At 54.2% G+C, this 21,417-nt stretch overlaps 1 protein-coding gene across 1 annotated transcript; it reads left to right on the top strand.

The window, feature by feature from the left end:
* Positions 1-462: 462 nt before the first annotated feature.
* LOC122111991 (proline-rich extensin-like protein EPR1) lies at positions 463-11,326 on the top strand. The gene is made up of 3 exons (XM_042684802.1): positions 463-477; positions 1,486-4,180; positions 11,247-11,326. Exons 1-3 carry the CDS (start codon positions 463-465, stop codon positions 11,324-11,326), a joined length of 2,790 nt encoding a protein of 929 aa, XP_042540736.1.
* The last annotated feature ends 10,091 nt before the right edge of the window (positions 11,327-21,417 follow it).

The following is a 21,417-nucleotide window of genomic DNA, read 5'->3' as shown; positions in this document are numbered from 1 at the left end:
ATAACTTACTTTTACTTATTATTATTCACCTGGTTCTTCTTACAACAGAAGAATAGAAGAAGAATAAAAACACTTATAGATCACTTAAAACATTTTACTAGAAGAAAGGGAACACATTAGCCCACTTGAATCACTGGCTTTGCTGAATGAGCAAAAGATATATTTAATCTTTCATCAAAGACTTTATTTGAAATTACTAATATACAATTCCACTCAGCACAGTGTAAATGAATTATTAGAACATTTAAGCAAGATCGTCATTGTTTTTATTAACAGCATTATTCTTTACTCCTTTTGTTAGAAAACCACCCTGCGGTGTGTGCAGGTCTGTTTAATTGCAGTGCTTTTACATTTCCCCTCAAATGTAGCTGGCTTATTTTATAAATATTTCGAGTATGTAATTAGTATTTTGCTTTAATGAAAGTCACAAGTGGATTTAGATCATTGAAGGGGTGGGGATGCATGGCCTTCCTGCGGGTAAGAGTGTCTGACATTCCTGACTCTCACCGCACACCTTGCCCCCAGGGTGGGTGCTAGCCTCTCCCAACCCAGGGATGGAGCCCAGACTTCTCTGGGAGGAAGCAGCTATGACTTAAAGAATGGCAGAGGAAACGTGGTCATGTCACGCTGCCTTAACTTGCAGGACGCTTGCTTTCTGGAAGTTGGCAGAAGCCGGCTGCATGATGTGTCCAGCCAGCTGTCACGGAGACTCTCACTAAGGCACTCCTGACAGAGACACTGTCAGGACTGAGCCTGGCTTGTTTGCACACATCCTGAGCTCTAACTGCCCCACTGTCCCTGGGTCACCCTGATGTGGACCCCCACATAGTTTCCCAGCATGCTTTGGATACAAGAGCGGCTATGTGCACTGAGAAGCCGGGCTAGGAGACAGCCGGCGAAGTGAGCCCCTTCCGCCTGCGGTTCCCCGAAGCACTCCACTGACAGCGGCCGCACGCTGCTGTCTGACGCAGCCATGGAATTTCACAGGCCCATATCCATTTTCTCAGAGCAGGCAGTAAAGAATGGATTTGTAGCCACAAGGCAAAACACTGACGCCTGACAGGTCCTCAGCCCAGAAGATCACTTATCCTGTGCTGCGCTTGATTCCAAGAAGAGTTCAGCATAGCAACAAGGATCTTCAACAAAAGCTCATAGTTAATTCTTTCAACTCACTCTAATTTTTGTTTTGACTATTTTAATCTTTGTATAACTAGTGGAATTGGATTCAAAACACCCCACTAAAATCAGTTAATAGAAGGAATGGTTTGTTCTCTGAAAATATAAATAACATCGACAAGCCTTTATCCACACTAACAAAATTCAAAGTGTGTTCATGTAAGTATTTGAAAAGGGCTCAAAAGGGTGTTTAGGGTGCTGGGCACCTTCCCAGACCCCGGAACTTGGGTCTGGCTCTGGTCCTGGGTCTCATCACCTTCACATGGAGCGAGAGAAACTGCCCGGACATGCTGCATCTTCCTCCCCCAGGACAGCTGCCCTCCACGCATCTGCATCTTCCTCCCCCAGGACAGCTGCCCTCCACGCATCTGCATCTTCCTCCCCCAGGACAGCTGCCCTCCACGCATCTTCCTCCCTCAGGACAGCTGCTCCCCACGCATCTTCCTCCCTCAGGACAGCTGCTCTCCACGCATCTTCCTCCCTCAGGACAGCTGCCCTCCACGCATCTTCCTCCCCCAGGACAGCTGCCCTCCACGCATCTTCCTCCCCCAGGACAGCTGCCCCCCACGCATCTTCCTCCCCCAGGACAGCTGCTCCCCACGCATCTTCCTCCCTCAGGACAGCTGCCCTCCACGCATCTTCCTCCCTCAGGACAGCTGCCCTCCACGCATCTTCCTCCCTCAGGACAGCTGCCCCCCACGCATCTTCCTCCCTCAGGACAGCTGCCCCCCACGCATCTTCCTCCCTCAGGACAGCTGCCCCCCACGCATCTTCCTCCCTCAGGACAGCTGCCCTCCACGCATCTTCCTCCCTCAGGACAGCTGCCCTCCACGCATCTTCCTCCCTCAGGACAGCTGCTCCCCACGCATCTTCCTCCCTCAGGACAGCTGCCCTCCACGCATCTTCCTCCCTCAGGACAGCTGCTCTCCACGCATCTTCCTCCCTCAGGACAGCTGCCCCCCACGCATCTTCCTCCCTCAGGACAGCTGCCCCCCACGCATCTTCCTCCCTCAGGACAGCTGCCCTCCACGCATCTGCATCTCCCTCCCTCAGGACAGCTGCCCTCCACGCATCTGCATCTTCCTCCCCCAGGACAGCTGCTCCCCACGCATCTTCCTCCCTCAGGACAGCTGCCCCCCACGCATCTTCCTCCCTCAGGACAGCTGCCCTCCACGCATCTTCCTCCCTCAGGACAGCTGCCCTCCACGCATCTTCCTCCCCCAGGACAGCTGCCCTCCACGCATCTTCCTCCCTCAGGACAGCTGCCCTCCACGCATCTTCCTCCCTCAGGACAGCTGCTCTCCACGCATCTTCCTCCCTCAGGACAGCTGCCCCCCACGCATCTTCCTCCCTCAGGACAGCTGCTCTCCACGCATCTTCCTCCCTCAGGACAGCTGCTCTCCACGCATCTTCCTCCCCCAGGACAGCTGCCCTCCACGCATCTTCCTCCCCCAGGACAGCTGCCCTCCACGCATCTGCATCTTCCTCCCTCAGGACAGCTGCCCTCCACGCATCTTCCTCCCCCAGGACAGCTGCCCTCCACGCATCTTCCTCCCTCAGGACAGCTGCCCTCCACGCATCTTCCTCCCCCAGGACAGCTGCCCTCCACGCATCTTCCTCCCTCAGGACAGCTGCTCTCCATGCATCTGCATCTTCCTCCCCCAGGACAGCTGCCCTCCACGCATCTGCATCTTCCTCCCTCAGGACAGCTGCCCTCCACGCATCTTCCTCCCCCAGGACAGCTGCCCTCCACGCATCTTCCTCCCTCAGGACAGCTGCCCTCCACGCATCTTCCTCCCCCAGGACAGCTGCCCTCCACGCATCTTCCTCCCCCAGGACAGCTGCCCTCCACGCATCTTCCTCCCCCAGGACAGCTGCCCTCCACGCATCTTCCTCCCCCAGGACAGCTGCCCTCCACGCATCTTCCTCCCTCAGGACAGCTGCTCTCCACGCATCTTCCTCCCTCAGGACAGCTGCCCCCCACGCATCTTCCTCCCTCAGGACAGCTGCCCTCCACGCATCTTCCTCCCTCAGGACAGCTGCCCTCCATGCATCTTCCTCCCTCAGGACAGCTGCCCTCCACGCATCTGCATCTTCCTCCCTCAGGACAGCTGCTCTCCACACATCTTCCTCCCCCAGGACAGCTGCCCTCCACGCATCTTCCTCCCTCAGGACAGCTGCCCTCCACGCATCTTCCTCCCTCAGGACAGCTGCCCCCCACGCATCTTCCTCCCTCAGGACAGCTGCCCTCCACGCATCTTCCTCCCTCAGGACAGCTGCCCCCCACGCATCTTCCTCCCCCAGGACAGCTGCCCCCCACGCATCTTCCTCCCTCAGGACAGCTGCCCTCCACGCATCTTCCTCCCTCAGGACAGCTGCCCTCCACGCATCTTCCTCCCTCAGGACAGCTGCCCTCCACGCATCTGCATCTTCCTCCCTCAGGACAGCTGCTCTCCACACATCTTCCTCCCCCAGGACAGCTGCCCTCCACGCATCTTCCTCCCTCAGGACAGCTGCTCTCCACGCATCTTCCTCCCTCAGGACAGCTGCCCCCCACGCATCTTCCTCCCCCAGGACAGCTGCCCTCCACGCATCTTCCTCCCTCAGGACAGCTGCCCTCCACGCATCTTCCTCCCTCAGGACAGCTGCCCTCCACGCATCTGCATCTTCCTCCCTCAGGACAGCTGCTCCCCACGCATCTGCATCTTCCTCCCTCAGGACAGCTGCCCTCCACGCATCTTCCTCTCCCGAGGACAGCTGCCCTCCACGCATCTTCCTCCCTCAGGACAGCTGCTCTCCACGCATCTTCCTCCCCCAGGACAGCTGCCCTCCACGCATCTTCCTCCCTCAGGACAGCTGCCCCCCACGCATCTTCCTCCCCCAGGACAGCTGCCCTCCACGCATCTTCCTCCCTCAGGACAGCTGCCCTCCACGCATCTTCCTCTCCCGAGGACAGCCTGCCCTTCACAGGCTCTCGTGACCTTTGCCTCCCTCATTCAGGAGTGTAATGTCTGTCTGCATTGTCTCCTTCATCCCTCGGAGGTCACACAGCTACCAAACATGTTGCTAGAAAGAGTTCATTGTGAAGCAGCAGTGTGCTGGTTCTAATTTTAAGTGATGACAAATAGGACACAAGATTGTAATGTATGAAACACGCAACATGGCTTAGAACTGAAAATCAGAACTACTCAATTTTGTTGTTCTCATTCAGTGAAATCACCTAAAGTTATTTTTCTTTGCTTCCTGTTGATTTATTATTATTTACTTATTTTTTGTCAGTCATGGGGTTTGAACTCAGGGCCTGGGTGCTGTCCTCTTTGTGCTCAAGGATAGCAGTTAGCACTCTACCATTTTGAGCCACAGCACCACTTCTGCTTTTTTTTTTCTTTTCTCTTTGTCAGTCATGGGGCTTGAACTCTGGGTTTGGGCGCTGTCCCTCAGTTCTTCAGCTCAAGAATAGCGCTCTACCACTTGAGCCACAGTGCCACTTCCGGTCTTCTGGTGATTAATTGGAGATAAGGGTCTCATGGACTTTTCTGCCTGGGTTGGCTTTGAACTTATCCACAGATCTCAGCTTCCCGAGTACAGCTAGGCTTGCAGGTGTGAGACACTGGTACCTGGCTGATTTTTTATTTTTTCACAAATTTACTGTAGTGACCATATGCTAGCTTTGGGGGAAAAAAAAACCACAAAGACAAATACATGTGCCATAGACATGTATGTCTTGAAGTCAAACTGGAGACCCAGAATGTGACAACTGTTTTCTGTCGAGTATCTGACCAGCCATGTATACCATGCGGAGGCTCACGTGACAGGTCCAACGGCAGTGTGCCCACTGAAATGAGATGGGTCATGTGCCCCAAACAGATTTTAGAATTATTGAGATCTATACACATATCTGAACAGCAACCAAATCTAAGGAATTAACCAGCCAAAGACCAGAATTCAAGCAGTTCTAAGCAAAACTAGCAAGATATCAACACCAACAATTTCTCCTCTAAGGCAGGGACAGCCAGCCGCCTTGGAGCTCTCCCAGCCATTCGTTGGAATCCTATAAAATGAAACTCGTAGCTTATGCTAGTTTTTGCAACAATCTGCCCTCCCAACCATGGCTCCTGTTAAAATGAAGAGCTCTGCAGTTCTTAACTCCAGGACATCCTGAATTTTACTGTGAAACGGAGGCCAGGACCCCTCCTCTCACACTAGCATGTAAGAAAGCAGAAAGAAATTGCACAAACACAAGAGACTACAGAAGCAAATAGCAAGAGTTATACAACGGAAGAATAAGCACTGGCTGCTCATCATCTGCTCACTCTCTTCTCCAGCACACGATAGGACCAGGTGATCTGTGCAGAGCTCCTGTCTAAAAGCTGCGGGGAGACAGGGAATGCCCGCATGAGGTTTGCTTCTCTCCGGGGTTCAGGACTCTGCTGTGTGTGAGAGGTCTGTTGTCAGAATGGAAAGGAGAAGGTGGGAGTTGTGCCGGAAGAGGAGTACCAGGGTGAGCCTGGTTGTCCTTGTTTGGCACCGGAAGATCCCCACCCAGGGATGCTCCATGGCATGGCCGGTCTCCCACTCACAGCGGACAAAAACCGATGCCCTTGGGTATCTCTGCAACCTTGAAGCTTTAAAGAGGGCCAGCCCGGCGGCCCCCACCTGCAGCCCCAGCTAGGAAGGAGGCAAAGCCACGGAGGAGGTGTGGTCCTAGGTCAGCTCGGGCAACACTGCGCTAGCCCTCCCCCAACAAACTGAAGCACCAGGCTGGGGCAAGGTGCTGGTGGTAGAGTCCCTGCTGAGCCCCGCGCCCCGAGCGTTAGCAACGACGGAAATAGGCAGACAGGATCTCTGAGCCCCAGCAAGTTCTGCTCAGTGTCATGGAAGCATGCTCTCGTTCTGTCGGAGGCCAGGAGAGCAGCCTGGGGCTAAGCCCCGGGCCTTGCTGGGGAACTGAGAAAAAAGCTGCAGCTCCCAGTGCCAGCCACCTTGCTGAGCCCCGAGGACCACTTCTTGGGTGGCTTTAGATGACATCAGGCATGAGCAGACTCTCCAAACCACCATCAACCCAGAGGCCGGCGCGGCTCAGATCTGATCAGTGTCCTCTGGAGGCCTCTTTTTGAAGACAATGAAGAGACCCAAAAGCACCGTCCACACAGCACTTCCTGCCTTTCCATTGCCTTCATCTGCTTTCTTTTCATGCTCCTTATCTGTCTCAACCCCTCTCTCTGATCCCGGAACTCTCATTCCACTCTCAGCCTGTATGGTTGTCCTTCCTTCCTCCTTCCCCACTCTGTCCTGTCATCCAAACAGACCAAGCTCCTTTTCATAAAGAGGAGGGAGGAGGGGAATCTGAGGCCCTTCCCATGTTCGTTATTTCTGTTCCAAACACATAGCTTATATGTGTCTACACAAATATCCATGGCATGTTGACATGGTTGAAAAGGGCCATAAAATTCATGACTCAGATCTCCTAATTTAAACAAATGTCAAAACAGCCAAGGCATTAGATAGCATGTCTAAGGATATGAAGTCTCTTTTCTAAACTCTGTAATATGACTTTAAATCCTGTGGTTTGTGGTTATCAAAAGAAATAATTACTAAGTGGCGCTGTAGCTCAAGTGGTAGAGTGCTGGCCTTGAGTTGAAGAGCTGAGGGACAGTGCCCAGACCCAGAGTTCACGCCCCACGGCTGACAAAAAAAAAAAAAAAAGAATCATATCAAAAGAAATAATTACAAAAGCTTTCTGGTCAGAGACCACCAGAAATACATCTGTAGTTTATTGGGTGTTGGAGAGGAGCAGGACACATGCACATACATACTCTCTCTGTCTCTGTCTCTGTCTCTGTCTCTCTCTCACACACACACACCACACGCACACACACCCAGTGAGCAACCATGGTGTCTCTCATGGATAAAAGGACTACATAGAGCTGGTGCTCTGGCAGTGGTTTGGGGAAGGGGTTAAGTGGGCATGATCTGAATCAGATGCTACTGGGAAATAGGAATATACGCTTGACTTCCTTCCTTCCTTCCTTCCTTCCTTCCTTCCTTCCTTCCTTCCTTCCTTCCTTCCTTCCTTCCTTCCTTCCTTCCTTCCTTCCTTCCTTCCTTTCTATTCTCATCCTAATGAAACTGTTATCCTTTGAACACTTTTAGGGTCTGAGGATACTTTTAATCTTCATCACCAGCCGAGGAGGTAGATATCATTATTCTAATTCTCATATACAGAAATGGAAGCTTGTAAGGCAAGTGATTTTCTCAGCCCCTAAACAGTAGAACGGCAGCTCAGCCTCGGACACTCTTTCTTCAGGGTCTGCACTCTGATCAGCCAGGGGTGAGTCGAAGCACTGGGGAAGGGGGTGGAGGGGTTGGGGGTAGAGACATGGGGCATTTTTACAGCAAATATTCTGAGAGAATGAATGTGTTCAGGAATGTCAGGCAGCACTGAACTGCCAGAGCCACTGGGGATGGAAGAGGAGAAGGCACGGAGAAACCATGCTGACTTACTGTTCTTCATTTCAAGAATGGCTTTCTGACTTAGGATCTTACTTTACTTGTTATTCTTGCTGTTGGTATGAAATTAAGCTGACTGGCAGGAGAAGGAAAGCGTGCACCAGCTCCTTGGCATTGTCTGTTGGACTCCCTCACTGGATCAAACGGTAAAGCAAAGTTGTTCTGTGCTTTGTGATGGAGCGTCGGGCGCCTGGCAGTACCCACGGCTTAATCATCATGATTAGGAGAGGGATGCGGTTATTAATAGCTTCGTAAATGCATTCGTTTTCCAGAATCACCTTCAGAGTAAAATGACAGCCTGAGGCTCAGGTGAAGACACAAGTCTCCCGTGGCCCACCCGGCTCCACCAGCGGTGTGGGTGACCCGGTGCCCAGGACAGGCAGGTGCGGGATCTCCATCTATTCCTAGGGTCAGGGCCCTAATGTCACATGCTAGGCTCACCTAATAAATCCTCGTAGTAGCAGTCCAAAAAATACGTTCTTTTCTCACACTGTAGTAACACAGAACTCTTTCAGGTATAGAATGAGAATGGGCTTACTTTTAAGGTATTTACTTATTTATTGGTGTGTGTGTGTGTGTGTGTGTGTGTGTGTGTGTGTGTGTGTACTGGGGCTTCAGCCTTGTGTTCTCACTTGGCATTTTCACTTAAGACTGGCAGTCTACTCCCTGAGTCACACCTCTACTTCCAGCTTTCTGGAAGTAGATTAATTTAAGATAAGGGTTGAATGGACGTTAATTTAAGGTAAGGGTTGAATGGACGTTCCTGCCTAGGCTGGCTTAACACTGCAGTCCTCAGGTCTCAGCCTCCTGAGTAGCTGGGAGTACAGTGTGAGTCCGTGCACCTGGTGTCATACACTTCCGTTTTCAAAAGAAGGCTGTGGGAGGTCCCTAAGCCAGGGACTGTGATCATTACGATGTCAGATTCTTTATGTCCCTCGAAAATAAAATCAATAGGCTTTCCTGATAAACTGGATATTGGTTAGGAAAGAAAAATTAGGTGCAATAATGACCAGATATTTCCCTGAATGTCTGGGATGGATGGAGATGCCACCAGTGGACCAGAAAACTCTTGAGTGGGCAGGCTTGGGGGAAGAAGAGTTTTTCTTGGGTAAGTTGAGACTGAGCCACTCATTAGACACCCTACTAATAAAGATGTCAGGCAGCTCTCTACCGGAGTCCCAGGCAGGGCAGGAGCTGGGCGGGCCGGCCTGTGTGGGCTGTCAGCAAGCAGGTGGTAATACGCCCAATGGTGGGATCACCCAATGGGGCAGGGAATGCAGACTGGAAGGGACCCAGGTCTGCTTGGCAGGGCGTTTCTAGCCACTACTTACACACACACACTTGCACACACACACACACACACACACACACACACACACACACACACACTCAACTATGTAAAAAAAATCCGTGGTTAAAACTTCCAAACACTCTGGGCCCTCAACGTGCTAAAAGTCAGACATTCGGATAAAGCATCACAGCTTTCATTGTGGTTTTCCTTATCGTGAAATAGTTGTCAATGGGTTTCAATTCAATGTCTGTCTATATATGTTCCATGCATACTGTCATCTTCCCTTTGGCCCCTCACGGATCCCGTTCACGGCAATTGTTGGACTGTGTGTTGGGTACATTGCTGTGTACTTGGTATGGATGATCACTATCTTCATCTCCATCTCCTGCGGGAGATGCTATCACTTCGTTTTCAAGCGAGAAAACAGAGGCTTAGAGGATTAAAACCATTTGTTGAGCCGTGGCAGGTGGTACATAATGGGACTGGGCTTTGCACCCTTTGACCCACCTGTGCAGCTTCACTATCTGCTGTAAGTACTGTGCAGAAAGACAAAAGCCCAAGCCCAGAGTTCAAGCCAAGCGTTTGATAGAGCTCCAGATCCCACTTGACTGGCTAAAACATCCAACCAATGTGTTACACACACACACACACACACACCACACACACACACACACACACAGCCCAACAATTTGAAGACGTATGAGGAGTTAGGAAGTTCCAGACTGCCAGGCCTTGCTGTGGTGAGTCCCACTGCAATGTCTTAGAAACGTTGGTGCACTAGCACAGGGCCTGGGAGGGAGTCCATCACGCTTCCAACCCCAGTCCAGCCACAGGCAGTGAAAAGAACATCCCAGGTTCAAAGACACCAGCGTTTTAAATCCGTCAGATATTATGTTTTTAAGAGTTCTGGCTTTCCTGGAATTTCTTTCCCTTGGCTTACTGTTATTTGTCCTCTTCTATGTAATCAGTTTAGTCAATCTTGTAACTATAAAGAGATGGTAAATTCTAAGCTCCCATCTGACTCAGAGTTTGTAGCAGAAGCCATGCATGTATGGTAATATGGTGATATGTATGGTAATATGGTGATATGTATGGTAATATGGTACTCGAAATTTATGTCCATCTTTTCATCCAAGGAATAGAGCGTGCATCTGTGCAATGCAGAAGAGCCAACCGTCTACAACAACGTCAACAACGAACACAGTTCAGACAGGACTGCTGGGGGCTTCGTTTCTGAGAGGCTGGCGTTCGCTCCAACAGCCACGTGACCCGTGCGTCACAGACGTGGTTCTGGGAGCCCTGCCCTGTCTCCCCGGCTCTGTGTGGTGATGCAGCTTCGTGGGTGCCAGCGGGTGTGTGAGGGAAGGCCTTGCCGTGTGGCGGAGGCTGGTGCTGGGCCCAGGTTAGGACAGTGCCCCGTGTTGGCAAGGAGGTGGCGAGCAGAATGCGTTCCAGCCACCGCCTTCCGTGATCGACTGGCGGGCTTTTCTTCTTAGCAAGGGCCGCTCTTTGTGATTCTCTTTGCCAGTTTTAAAAGCTCTGGTCTTGAAAATAAGCCAACTGAATCTACAATTCATGAAATGCTATGACTTCTGTGTGTCATGTCCTTTAAAGTACACCTTGGTAGGTCTCTGTATTAGTTACAAATTGCTGTGTAACGTCATCGAAAACTGGTGACCTAAGACAATTATACGATGCCTTTGTTTCCATGGGTCAGGAGTCCTGATTGACGGCTTGACTTGGTCCCCCATGTCACAGCCTCTTTCACAGCTGGATGGAAAGTGTGGGCCACCCACAGGGCTCTTTGCGGGACTGACCTGGTTTGTGTGTGGGGCGGCCCTTCCCGAGTGTTGGCCAGGGGCCTGCCTGCCTCGTCCTGTGCCTGGTGTGCGGCTCACGGGGGGCCACACTGCTGGAAGACCTGCGAGAACCCCTGGGTGACTCCAGCCGGGAGCGGGGCCCTTCCCGGCCGCCGTGCCCATCATCGGGCGCATGGCACCGCTTTGTGCATTAGACAGAGGCTGCCCAGGGCAGGAAACCCAGGAGGGGGGAGAACAGCCAGCTTGACCCCTTCACAGGCACGGTCCCACTTCATTCTGTTAGCAACCCTCCAGGGCCCTTTTACAGGCCGTGCTCCTGGACCCACCAGCTGAGCTTCTTAGCTGGGGACTCACAGTGTTCATCCATGTGTGTATGTGCTCCGTGAACATATGGTTTACCAGGCATTAAGGGTACGGCAAGGTTTTGTTGTTTGAGTCTCACTGTGTAGGTCAGGCGATCCTGCGTTCCCGAGAGGACCCTGCATCCCAAGAAGACCCTGCGTCCCAAGAGGACCCTGTGTCCCGATGACCCTGCGTCCCGAGGACCCTCCGTCCCAAGAGGACCCTGCGTCCCGAGGACCCTGCGTCCCAAGGACCCTGCGTCCCGAGAGGACCCTGCATCCCAAGAGGACCCTGCATCCCAAGAGGACCCTGCGTCCCAAGAGGACCCTGCGTCCCGAGAGGACCCGGCCTCAGGGCCGGGAGGACAGCTGTGTGCAGCCATGACCGGCTGCACGTCTTCATTCTTGGTGAAACAGAACCATATACAGCCTCCCCAGCAGTTCTTAGGTGAGTATTTCTTGAGGGAAGAAAGGGTCCCATCTGTGTGTGTGCGCGCGCACACGCACCTGTGCGCCACGGTGCCTGATCATTGTGCTATATCGAGAGTAGATTTTTGTAAGATATGGGAATTATATCTTTTTTTTAAACAACTAAACTTAATTTATATTCCCTCCATAGAAAACACTAGAGAAAATTCAAGCTGAAAACACATGCTGACTTCCCACAAATGGTGTAAGGCTTCTTTTTTAAATATGTAGTACTGGGCAAAATTCTTAAAGTCAATAACTTTTTTGTTCAAGGGCTTTCACACGTTGTGGTTTCTTCACTGGTCAGCTTGGCTCCTCTTAAAGCCGGAGCTCAGGATTGCCCTTCAAGATGTCCCTTTAAAAAGCACTGGTGTATGGGCTGGGAAGGTGGCTCAGTGGTAGAGTGCTTGCCTTGCATGCCTGAGGCTCTGGGTTCGATTCCTCAGCACCACATAAGCAGAAAGAAAAAAGCCAGAAGTGGTGCTGTGGCTCAAGTGGTAGAGCACTAGCCTTGAGCTGAAGAGCTGAGGGACAGCGCCCAGGCCCAGAGTTCAGACCCCACGACCGGACCCCCCCCTCCCCCCCCCAAAAGAATATTCAATTAGCCAGGTGCCAGTGGCTCACGCCAGTCATCCTAGCTACTCAGGAGGCTGAGATCTGAGGATCGCAGTTCAAAGGCAGCCTGGGCAGGAAAGTCCATGGGACTCTTATCTCCAATAAATCACCAGAAAACCAGAAGTAGTGCTGTGGTTCAAGTGGTAGAGCCCTCGTTTTGAGCTGAAGAGCTGAGGGACAGCGCCCAGGCCCAGAGTTCAAGCCCCAAGGGTGACAAACAAAAAGAATATTCAATTAGATAATAAGCAATAAATACTGTTTTATGGTATTGTTAGATTTGTATCATAGGTTTGTTGTTACGATTTGTAGTGGTGTTCCTGGGAATGCTCTGATTCACTAGGGTCCATTCACATTTGTTTCAGAGTAAAAAGAGCACAGATGAAGAGTGGTAAGTTACGACACACACCACACCCCAGAAGCTGGGGGTCATCCCAGCGCCATTTATAGGACCGACTCTGTGTTCTGATGCACAGGCACGCTGACGTGCCACCAGACACAGATGTCGCCAGTTGTGCCATCCTGCCGCTCCTGCCATCCAGACAAAATTTACAGAAGATAGATTCTAAACGGAAAAAAGTGCACACCTACAAAAGGCAAATCGAAAACATGGCGTCGCTGCTTTAACTCAGAGGGGCCTGCCCTGTGCTGATGTGCTGTGCTGTGGGATTCCCCTTCCGGGTCACCCACGTCCTCCCGACCTCTCTGAAAAGCACAGCCAGCCTGGGGCCCTGGGAACGCCCTCGAGCTGGGGAGGACCGGGCAGACCGGAGCTCTTGCTGGTCAGACAGTGAGAATTCAAGCAGAGCTCTCCCAAGGACTGAGTGCGGTCCTCCCCTGCCCCTGGCTTCCTTCAGGGATCTGTCCTTTCTGGCTGGTCCTCTGTGGTCCAGCTCCCATACCTGGAGAATCAACCAGGCAGATCAAAAACACATGCAAGTGTAAATACTGAGCGGGTGCTGACATTTTCCCTCTTGTTATCCGTATGATGTGTGTTAAGTATTAGAAGGAACCTAGAGATGACACAGAAACTGTGAGTCTCTTACACGCATCCTAGATTGTGGTGACTGTTGGAATCTGGGGCTAGTTTCTACAAGGACACGGAGGGAAACAGTACCACTTTTTTGAGTGTAGGTGCTGAGAATTAAACCCAGGTCCTGGCCCATGCTGAGCATGAACTCCCAACCCCCTCTGGAGATGATGGGAGAACTGGGAGTGGGAACTTCGGTGAGAGGAGTATATTTACTCACAGGAAGACAGCTGTTCTGGGGGATCAGCTAGCAGAGTCCATGCAACCCGGAGACGCTGGTGTGGTCATCTCTCATCTATGCGGCTACTCAGCGGCCGGAAGGAAAGAGAGCCAGCTTCATAAAACCCCACAGCAGGGTCTAGAGCTGGAAGCGCTGGCGGATGCCGCGGGGCAGTGTGCAAGTTGGAAGGCCTTTGCAGATCGGTGCTTTTGGACAACAATCTAAGATGTGCAAAAGCAGAAACAGGCACCAGCCCTGACTTGTTTTCTAAAAATCATGGATATGCAGAAGTTTATTTGCAGCTTTTAGGTCGAGACCCCCCCAGGCCCAGTGCCTTTTCTTACCGTCTGCCACGTGTGTGTGTGTGTGTGTGTGTGTGTGTGGTGTGTGGTGTGTGTGTGTGTGGTGTGTGGTGTGTGTGTGTGGTGTGTGTGGTGTGTGTGTGATGTGTGTGTGGTGTATGTGTGTGTGGTGTGTGTGTGGTGTGTGTGGTGTGTGTGTGGTGTGTGTGGTGTGTGTGTGATGTGTGTGTGGTGTATGTGTGTGTGGTGTGTGTGTGTGGTGTGTGTTTGTGTGTGGTGTGTGGTGTGTGTGTGTTTGTGTGTGTTTGTGTTTGTGGTATGTGTGGTGTATGCTGTGTGTGTGTGTGGTATGTGTGCTGTGTGGTGTACGTGTGGTGTGTTGTGTGTGGTGTGTGTTTGTATGTGTTTGTGTGTGTGGTGTGTGGTGTGTGTGTGGTGTGTGTGTGGTGTGTGTGTGGTGTGTGGTGTGGTGTGTGGTGTTTGTGTGTGTGGTATGTGTGGTGTGTGGTGTTTGTGTGTGTGGTATGTGGTGTGTGTGGTGTGTGTGGTGTGTGTGTTTGTGTGTGTTTGTGTGTGTGGTATATGTGGTGTGTGGTGTGTGTGTGGTGTGTGGTGTGTGTGTGGTGTGTGGTGTGTGTGTGGTGTGTGTGTGTGGTGTGTGTGTTTGTGTGTGTGGTGTGTGTGTGGTGTGTGTGTTTGTGTGTGTGGTGTGTGTGTGGTGTGTGTGTGTGGTGTGTGTGTTTGTGTGTGTGGTGTGTGTGTGGTGTGTGGTGTGTGTGTGGTGTGTGTGTGGTGTGTGTGTGGTGTGTGTGTCTGGTGTGTGTGTTTGTGTGTGTGGTGTGTGTGTGTGTGTGTGTGTGGTGTGTGGTGTGTGGTGTGTGTGTGGTGTGTGGTGTGTGTGTTTGTGTGTGTGGTGTGTGGTGTGTGTGTAGTGTGTGTGTGTGTGTGTGGTGTGTGTGGTGTGTGTGTGGTGTGTGTGTGTGGTGTGTGGTGTGTGTGTGTGGTGTGTGTGGTGTGTGTGTGTGGTGTGTGTGGTGTGTGTGGTGTGTGTGTGTGGTGTGTGTGTGGTGTGTGTGTGTTTGTGTGTGTTTGTGTTTGTGGTATGTGTGGTGTATGCTGTGTGTGTGTGTGGTATGTGTGCTGTGTGGTGTACGTGTGGTGTGTTGTGTGTGGTGTGTGTTTGTATGTGTTTGTGTGTGTGGTGTGTGGTGTGTGTGTGGTGTGTGTGTGGTGTGTGTGTGGTGTGTGTGTTTGTGTGTGTGGTGTGTGTGTGGTGTGTGTGTGGTGTGTGTGTATGGTGTGTGTGGTATGTGTGGTGTGTGTGTGTGGTGTGTGGTGTGGTGTGGGGTGTGTGGTGTGGTGGGTGGTGGTGTGTGTGTGGTGTGGTGGGGGGTGGGGTGTGTGGGTGGGTGTGGTGTGGGGTGTGGGGTGTGGGGGGTGTGGGTGGGTGGGGGGGGGGGTGTGTGGGGTGTGTGTGGTGTGGGTGTGGTGTGGGGTGTGGTGTGTGTGTGTGTGGTGTGGGGGTGTGTGTGGTGGTGTGTGGGTGTGGGTGGTGTGGGTGGGTGTGTGGTGTGTGGTGTGTGGGTGTGGGGTGTGTGTGGTGTGTGGTGTGTGGGGGTGTGGTGTGTGTGGGTGTGGGTGTGTGGTGGTGTGGGGGGTGTGTGTGGGTGGGTGTGGTGTGGTGTGTGGGTGTGTGGGGGTGGTGTGTGGGGGGTGTGTGTGTGGTGTGTGGTGTGGTGGTGTGGTGGTGGTGGTGTGTGTGGTGGTGTGTGGGGGTGTGGGTGGTGTGTGTGTGGGTGGTGTGTGTGTGGTGTGGGGTGTGGTGTGGGTGTGTGGGTGTGTGGGTGTGGTGGGTGTGGTGGGGTGGGGTGTGGGTGTGGGGTGTGGGGGTGTGGGTGTGGTGTGGTGTGTGGTGTGTGGTGTGTGGTATGTGTGTGTGTGGTGTGTGTGTGGTGTGTGGTGTGTGTGTTTGTGTGTGTGGTGTGTGGTGTGTGTGTGGTGTGTGTGTGTTTGTGTGTGTGTTTGTGTGTGGTGTGTGGTGTGTGTGTGTGTGGCCACGCTAACACAATCTGTGGGTCTAAGCATCCCCCGTGCAGATGGGGCAGCTGCTATGGCTTCTTTTACTTTGTTTTCAACCCCGAGCACCTAGGTTCTAATGGTAAGGCAGCACAGACAGGAAAACCCCACTAGAATTTTGGATTAAAGACAGTTATCTGTCTTGCCTCTTTGTTTTTTGAAACGCAGTTGCTGATTGGGCTGTACCTGGGTCTAAAACAACGCGCAGTCCATTAAAATAATATTCTTGGGCTGTGTTTCCAGAGTGGTATTTGGGGACTTATTATTAATCCTGTAACAATCACAGGACCTGCGCTTTTAACTCCCCGGCGTGTCTTTGAAAATCTAGCCTAAAGCAGCGAGCGTTGCCATTTCTCTCTCCTCTCTCTCCACAGAGAAATCCAGAGATTAGAACTGATCAGATGACCCATGCCTGGCGAGGGAGGGGAACAGGCTTTTCCTCTCAGGAACTGGGTCAATCAGCGTAAATATTCAAAAGCACCACTGTGGAGGAAAGGCTCTGGAATTTGTTCCCCACGTCAGACATTCTAGATATTTCCAACATGGACAGATCTAGTTTGCCACAAGGGATGGAGACATTGTGAGCTGGGTCCCGTGTGAGTGTGTGTGTGTGGACATTGAGTGTGTAGACTGTGTGTGTACTGTGAACGTGTGTGTGGATTGTGAGTGTGTGTGTGTGGACTGTGAGTGTGTGTGAGTGTGTGTGGACTGTGAGTGTGAGTGTGTGGACTGTGAGTGTGAGTGTGTGGATTGTGTGTGTGTGGACTGTGTGTATGGACTGTGTGTGTGAGTGTGTGTGAAGGTATGTGTGCACTGACTGTGTGTGTGAGTGTGAGTGTGTGGACTGACTGTGTGTGAACTGTGTGTGCGGACTGTGTGTGTGTGAATGTGTGAGTGTGAAGGTATGTGTGGATTGTGTGTGTGAGTGTGAGTGTGTGTGTGGACTGTGTGTATGTGGACTGTGTGTGTGTGTGTGGACTGTGTGTGTGTGTGGACTGTGTGTGTGTGTGTGTGTGAAGGTATGTGTGGATTGTGTGTGTGAGTGTGAGTGTGTGTGGACTGTGTGTATGTGGAGTGTGTGTGTGGACTGTGTGTGTGTGTGGACTGTGTGTGTGTGTGGACTGTGTGTGGACTGTGTGTGTGTGTGGACTGTGTGGACTGTGTGTGTGTGTGGACTGTGTGTGGACTGTGTGTGGACTGTATGTGTGTGGACTGTGTGGACTGTGTGTGTGTGTGAGTGTGTGTGGACTGTGTGGACTGTGTGTGTGTGTGTGGACTGTGTGTGTGTGTGGACTGTGTATGTGTGGACTGTGTGTGAGTGTGTGGACTGTGTGTGTGTGAGTGTGTGTGTGGACTGTGTGTGTGTGGACTGTGTGTGAGTGTGTGGACTGTGTGTGAGTGTGTGTGTGGACTGTGAGTGTGTGTGTGAGTGTGAGTGTGTGGACCGTGAGTGTGAGCAGCAGGGGAGAGCAGGAAGCTGTCATTGCTCTGAAAGCCTCTGGGAGGTACCTTGTCCCCGGGGGACATGGATGCTCCGGCTGGAAGGCCTCCATCCCCAGCGCGGTCCACAGCCCGAGTCCAGGCCCTGACGAGCTCCCGTGGGGTGGACGCGCTCCAGGGATCCTGCTGATGGCCTCTCACTCGTGGAGGAAGGGCTTGTGTACAGCCGTGTTTGCCCTGCACACGACCCGCTCACAGCTGGTCCGGCTGCCGGCCTTGGGGATCCTCCGAAGCCGGGAGGCCCGGTGCTATAACCTACGTGCGGCCTTTCTGGGACGGAGTCTGGCTTTGCTGCGAGCATCCAAAAGGTGGCAGCACTTGGCAGCTGGGTCTGTCCCTGTCACCTGAGACCCGGCTGGGGGGGGGGGAGGGGTGTGTGGCCGCTGCTCCTCCCCATCCAGCTCCTGGGTGGCCAGGAACCCGGCCTGGGCTGCTTCAGGTGGATGTTTCTCCCTTGAAAGCGACTGCCTTGTGAGGCTCTTCCTAGAAGGCCACAGGGCTCTGCCTGCCCCGTCTGTCACAGTGCTGTGTGTCCCGTCTGTCACAGTGCTGTGTGTCCCGTCTGTCACAGTGCTGTGTGTCCCGTCTGGTCACAGTGCTGTGTGTCCTGTCTGTCACAGTGCTGTGTGTCCCCTCTCTGATCACAGTGCCCTGTGTCTCCTTGTTTTCTCCTGCAGGGAGAGAAGAAGTTTCAACTACCAAAGATCCGTGGAGACTTCATTTCCAGTTCCCTCCACTTGTTTCTTTCGAACACTGGCGGGGGTTAGGATGCAACACCGAGGCGTGTGTTTGGCGTGGACATACGTGAAACCGGTGCTTAGCACAGGGTGGAGAGAGTGGCATGGCTTCCACCTCGGACAGCTCTCTTCTCCCCAACCGCTGCTAAAACACCCCACAGAGCACCCAGCTGTGGAGGCGGCGGGCGCCGGCGGGCCTGCGTGCGCGGGGCCAGATGCCTGAGACGCAGAGCAGCTGGCGGCACGTGCCGGGCAGTCAGAGCTGCTGCGGATGGGCCAGCACGGAGGCGCCGAGCCGGCCACGCAGGGCAAGTTCTGGGGCCCACGGGGGCTGGCCCGCGGGGGCCGGGGTGGGGAGCAGGGGCAGCAGCCAGGGGCAGCTTGTGTGGGAGGGTCCACAGCAGGCTGGGGCTGGGCTTGGTCGTGGCCAGGACCACCGCCGCTCCGCGAGTGGACTTCCCAGCACTACGCTTGTGGGACGCAGCTTCTGTGCCCGCCCTGCGGTCACCCGCTGGCCCGACTGGCCTTGTGCTCCTTCCTTCAGCCCGCGCCTCCCTCGCATCCCCTGCCCCGCTGACCCTTCGCCGTCCCGTGTGCACAAACTCTCCACATGCGTCTCCTCAGCTTCGGCTCCAGCTAACCCAGCCACTCCTTTCCAATTGCGACGGCATTCTGGGTAAGATCCAACTATGGCATGATGGAAGAAACCTGCGTGTTAGGACCTGGAGACTGGTCATGTCCAAGCCCTGCCATTTTCCGGCTGTGCTACCTTGGAAACATGACTTGCACTTTCTGAACCTTCATTGGTAATACTAGGAAAACACTAAACGTGGCTTTCAGGATGGAGTCTGCCAGTACAATTATATCTACCTCTCTATTCTGAGGACTTCAATTATTTTGATAACGATTACTTCTGGGCAAAATATATTTGTGTTAAGTATGTATATCCCATGCTGGGAACTTCCTCCTCCTCTTGCGCTTGCTAATTAGAAGTCCTAAGTTACACTCCGATGGGTCACGGCCGGTGTCTGGGCAGTCACGGGAGGGCGGCTTTGACTTTGCCTGACAAACGCCAAACCAGCCCTCCCCAGGCCCGGCTCCAGGGCTCCGCGCGGAACCTGGGCTGCCAGCAGGGTCTGGTAAACTTGTCGCTTTACTTGCGTGTGACAGTGTCTTTGCCTGTAGTCGCCCCTCGAGCGTGCCCGTTTTCCTGGCTGTAATGTTCAGTGCACATCCTAGGATGCTGGGAGACCCGAGGGAGGGCTGGCACTAACCTGGGTGCATTGTGCTCCCGGGATGATTAGTTGAAACCCCGTGGTACAATTATTATTAATAACAATAACAATGTCATCAACGTGCTATTTAAAGGTAATGCAGAGCTGACCTCGGGAGACATCCATGCCCATTGCCGTGGCTGCTGGGTGGCTGTGGTCCCCGGAGCAGGAGCTGTCCCCGGGAAGGCTTCACCAAGTGGACGCGGACTTCAGCTGCTCTGGCCAGTACTGGCCAGGGCTTCCCGGTGAAGTGTTGGGCGGTTGATTTTGGGGGTTCTGCCAGGTGGACTGATTGGCTGTGGTGGAACCTTGTATTTACACTGCAGAAGCTGGGAAATCTCCTTAGGGACTTTCTCCCAGGGGACTGGCTGCTCAGCAGCCACCATCACACGCAGAGGCCGGGTGTGGCTGAAAGACACCCAGGTCCCAGGCGTGAGTGTGAGCGCAGGGCTGGACAGACGGCGGTGAGCAGGGGGGGCTGGGATGGACGTGTGTCAGGAGGGGCCCAGCAGGACCGGTGGGGTAGGCTTGTCAGCAGTGTGCGCAGACAAGGCTCAGAAACCTCCCGATTGCCCGGGTCAGAGCTGGTCCTGGGACGGCAAGGTGTCACACGGCCAGGTGTCACAGAGGGGTCACAGAGGGGTCGCAGAGGGGTCGCAGAGGGGTCGCAGAGGGGTCACAGAGGTGTCACAGAGGGGTCACAGAGGGGTCACAGAGGGGTCACAGAGGGGTCACAGAGGGGTCACAGAGGTGTCAGAGGGGTCACAGAGGGGTCACAGAGGTGTCACAGAGGGGTCACAGAGGGGTCACAGAGGGGTCACAGAGGGGTCACAGAGGGGTCGCAGAGGGGTCACAGAGGTGTCACAGAGGTGTCACAGAGGGGTCACAGAGGGGTCACAGAGGTGTCGCAGAGGGGTCACAGAGGGGTCACAGAGGTGTCGCAGAGGTGTCGCAGAGGGGTCACAGAGGGGTCACAGAGGGGTCACAGAGGTGTCACAGAGGTGTCGCAGAGGGGTCGCAGAGGGGTCACAGAGGGGTCACAGAGGTGTCACAGAGGTGTCGCAGAGGGGTCGCAGAGGGGTCACAGAGGGGTCGCAGAGGGGTCACAGAGGTGTCACAGAGGTGTCACAGAGGGGTCACAGAGGGGTCACAGAGGTGTCGCAGAGGGGTCACAGAGGGGTCACAGAGGTGTCGCAGAGGTGTCGCAGAGGGGTCACAGAGGGGTCACAGAGGGGTCACAGAGGTGTCACAGAGGTGTCGCAGAGGGGTCGCAGAGGGGTCGCAGAGGGGTCACAGAGGGGTCACAGAGGGGTCACAGAGGGGTCGCAGAGGGGTCGCAGAGGGGTCACAGAGGTGTCGCAGAGGGGTCGCAGAGGTGTCGCAGAGGTGTCACAGAGGGGTCACAGAGGGGTCGCAGAGGGGTCGCAGAGGGGTCGCAGAGGGGTCACAGAGGGGTCGCAGAGGTGTCGCAGAGGTGTCACAGGGCGTGCTCTCTCTCTGAGGCCGCAGTCCAGGCCCAGGCCAGGCCGTGGGAGGTGAGGGCACTGGGTGATGCACCCATGCTTACGGGGTGGCACAGCCGAGTGGGCTCGCTGCTGCCGTCATGGTCGGATGCAGGGCGGCCGGGCGTGGTGGACCCGGGCACGGTGGACTCAGATGCAGGGCGGCCGGGCGTGGTGGACCCGGGCGCGGTGGACTCAGATGCAGGGCGGCCGGGCGTGGTGGACCCGGGCGCGGTGGACTCAGATGCAGGGCGGCCGGGCGTGGTGGACCCGGGCATGGTGGACTCGGGCGCGGTGGACCCGGGCGCGGTGGACTCGGGCGCGGTGGACTGGGGCGCGGTGGACTGGGGCGCGGTGGACTCGGGCGCGGTGGACTGGGGCGCGGTGGACTGGGGCGTGGTGGACTTGGGCGTGGTGGACTGGGGCGCGGTGGACTTGGGCGTGGTGGACTGGGGCGCGGTGGACTTGGGCGTGGTGGACTGGGGCGCGGTGGACTCGGGCGTGGTGGACTTGGGCGTGGTGGACTGGGGCGCGGTGGACCCGGGCGCGGTGGACTCG

The sequence above is a fragment of the Dipodomys spectabilis genome, unplaced genomic scaffold (genome assembly GCF_019054845.1).
Source record: "Dipodomys spectabilis isolate Male_0828 unplaced genomic scaffold, ASM1905484v1 ptg000090l, whole genome shotgun sequence".
Lineage (NCBI taxonomy): Eukaryota > Metazoa > Chordata > Mammalia > Rodentia > Heteromyidae > Dipodomys > Dipodomys spectabilis.
Note: the sequence above shows the minus strand (reverse complement) of the source record. Positions and strands in the feature narration are given on the sequence as shown.

Excerpts from the sequence above, each read along its gene's own strand:
- LOC122111991 (XM_042684802.1), top strand. Across the intron at positions 4,181-11,246 it reads TGCCTCCCTCATTCAGGAGT|GTCAGGCGATCCTGCGTTCC; the intron begins GTAATGTCTGTC and ends CTCACTGTGTAG.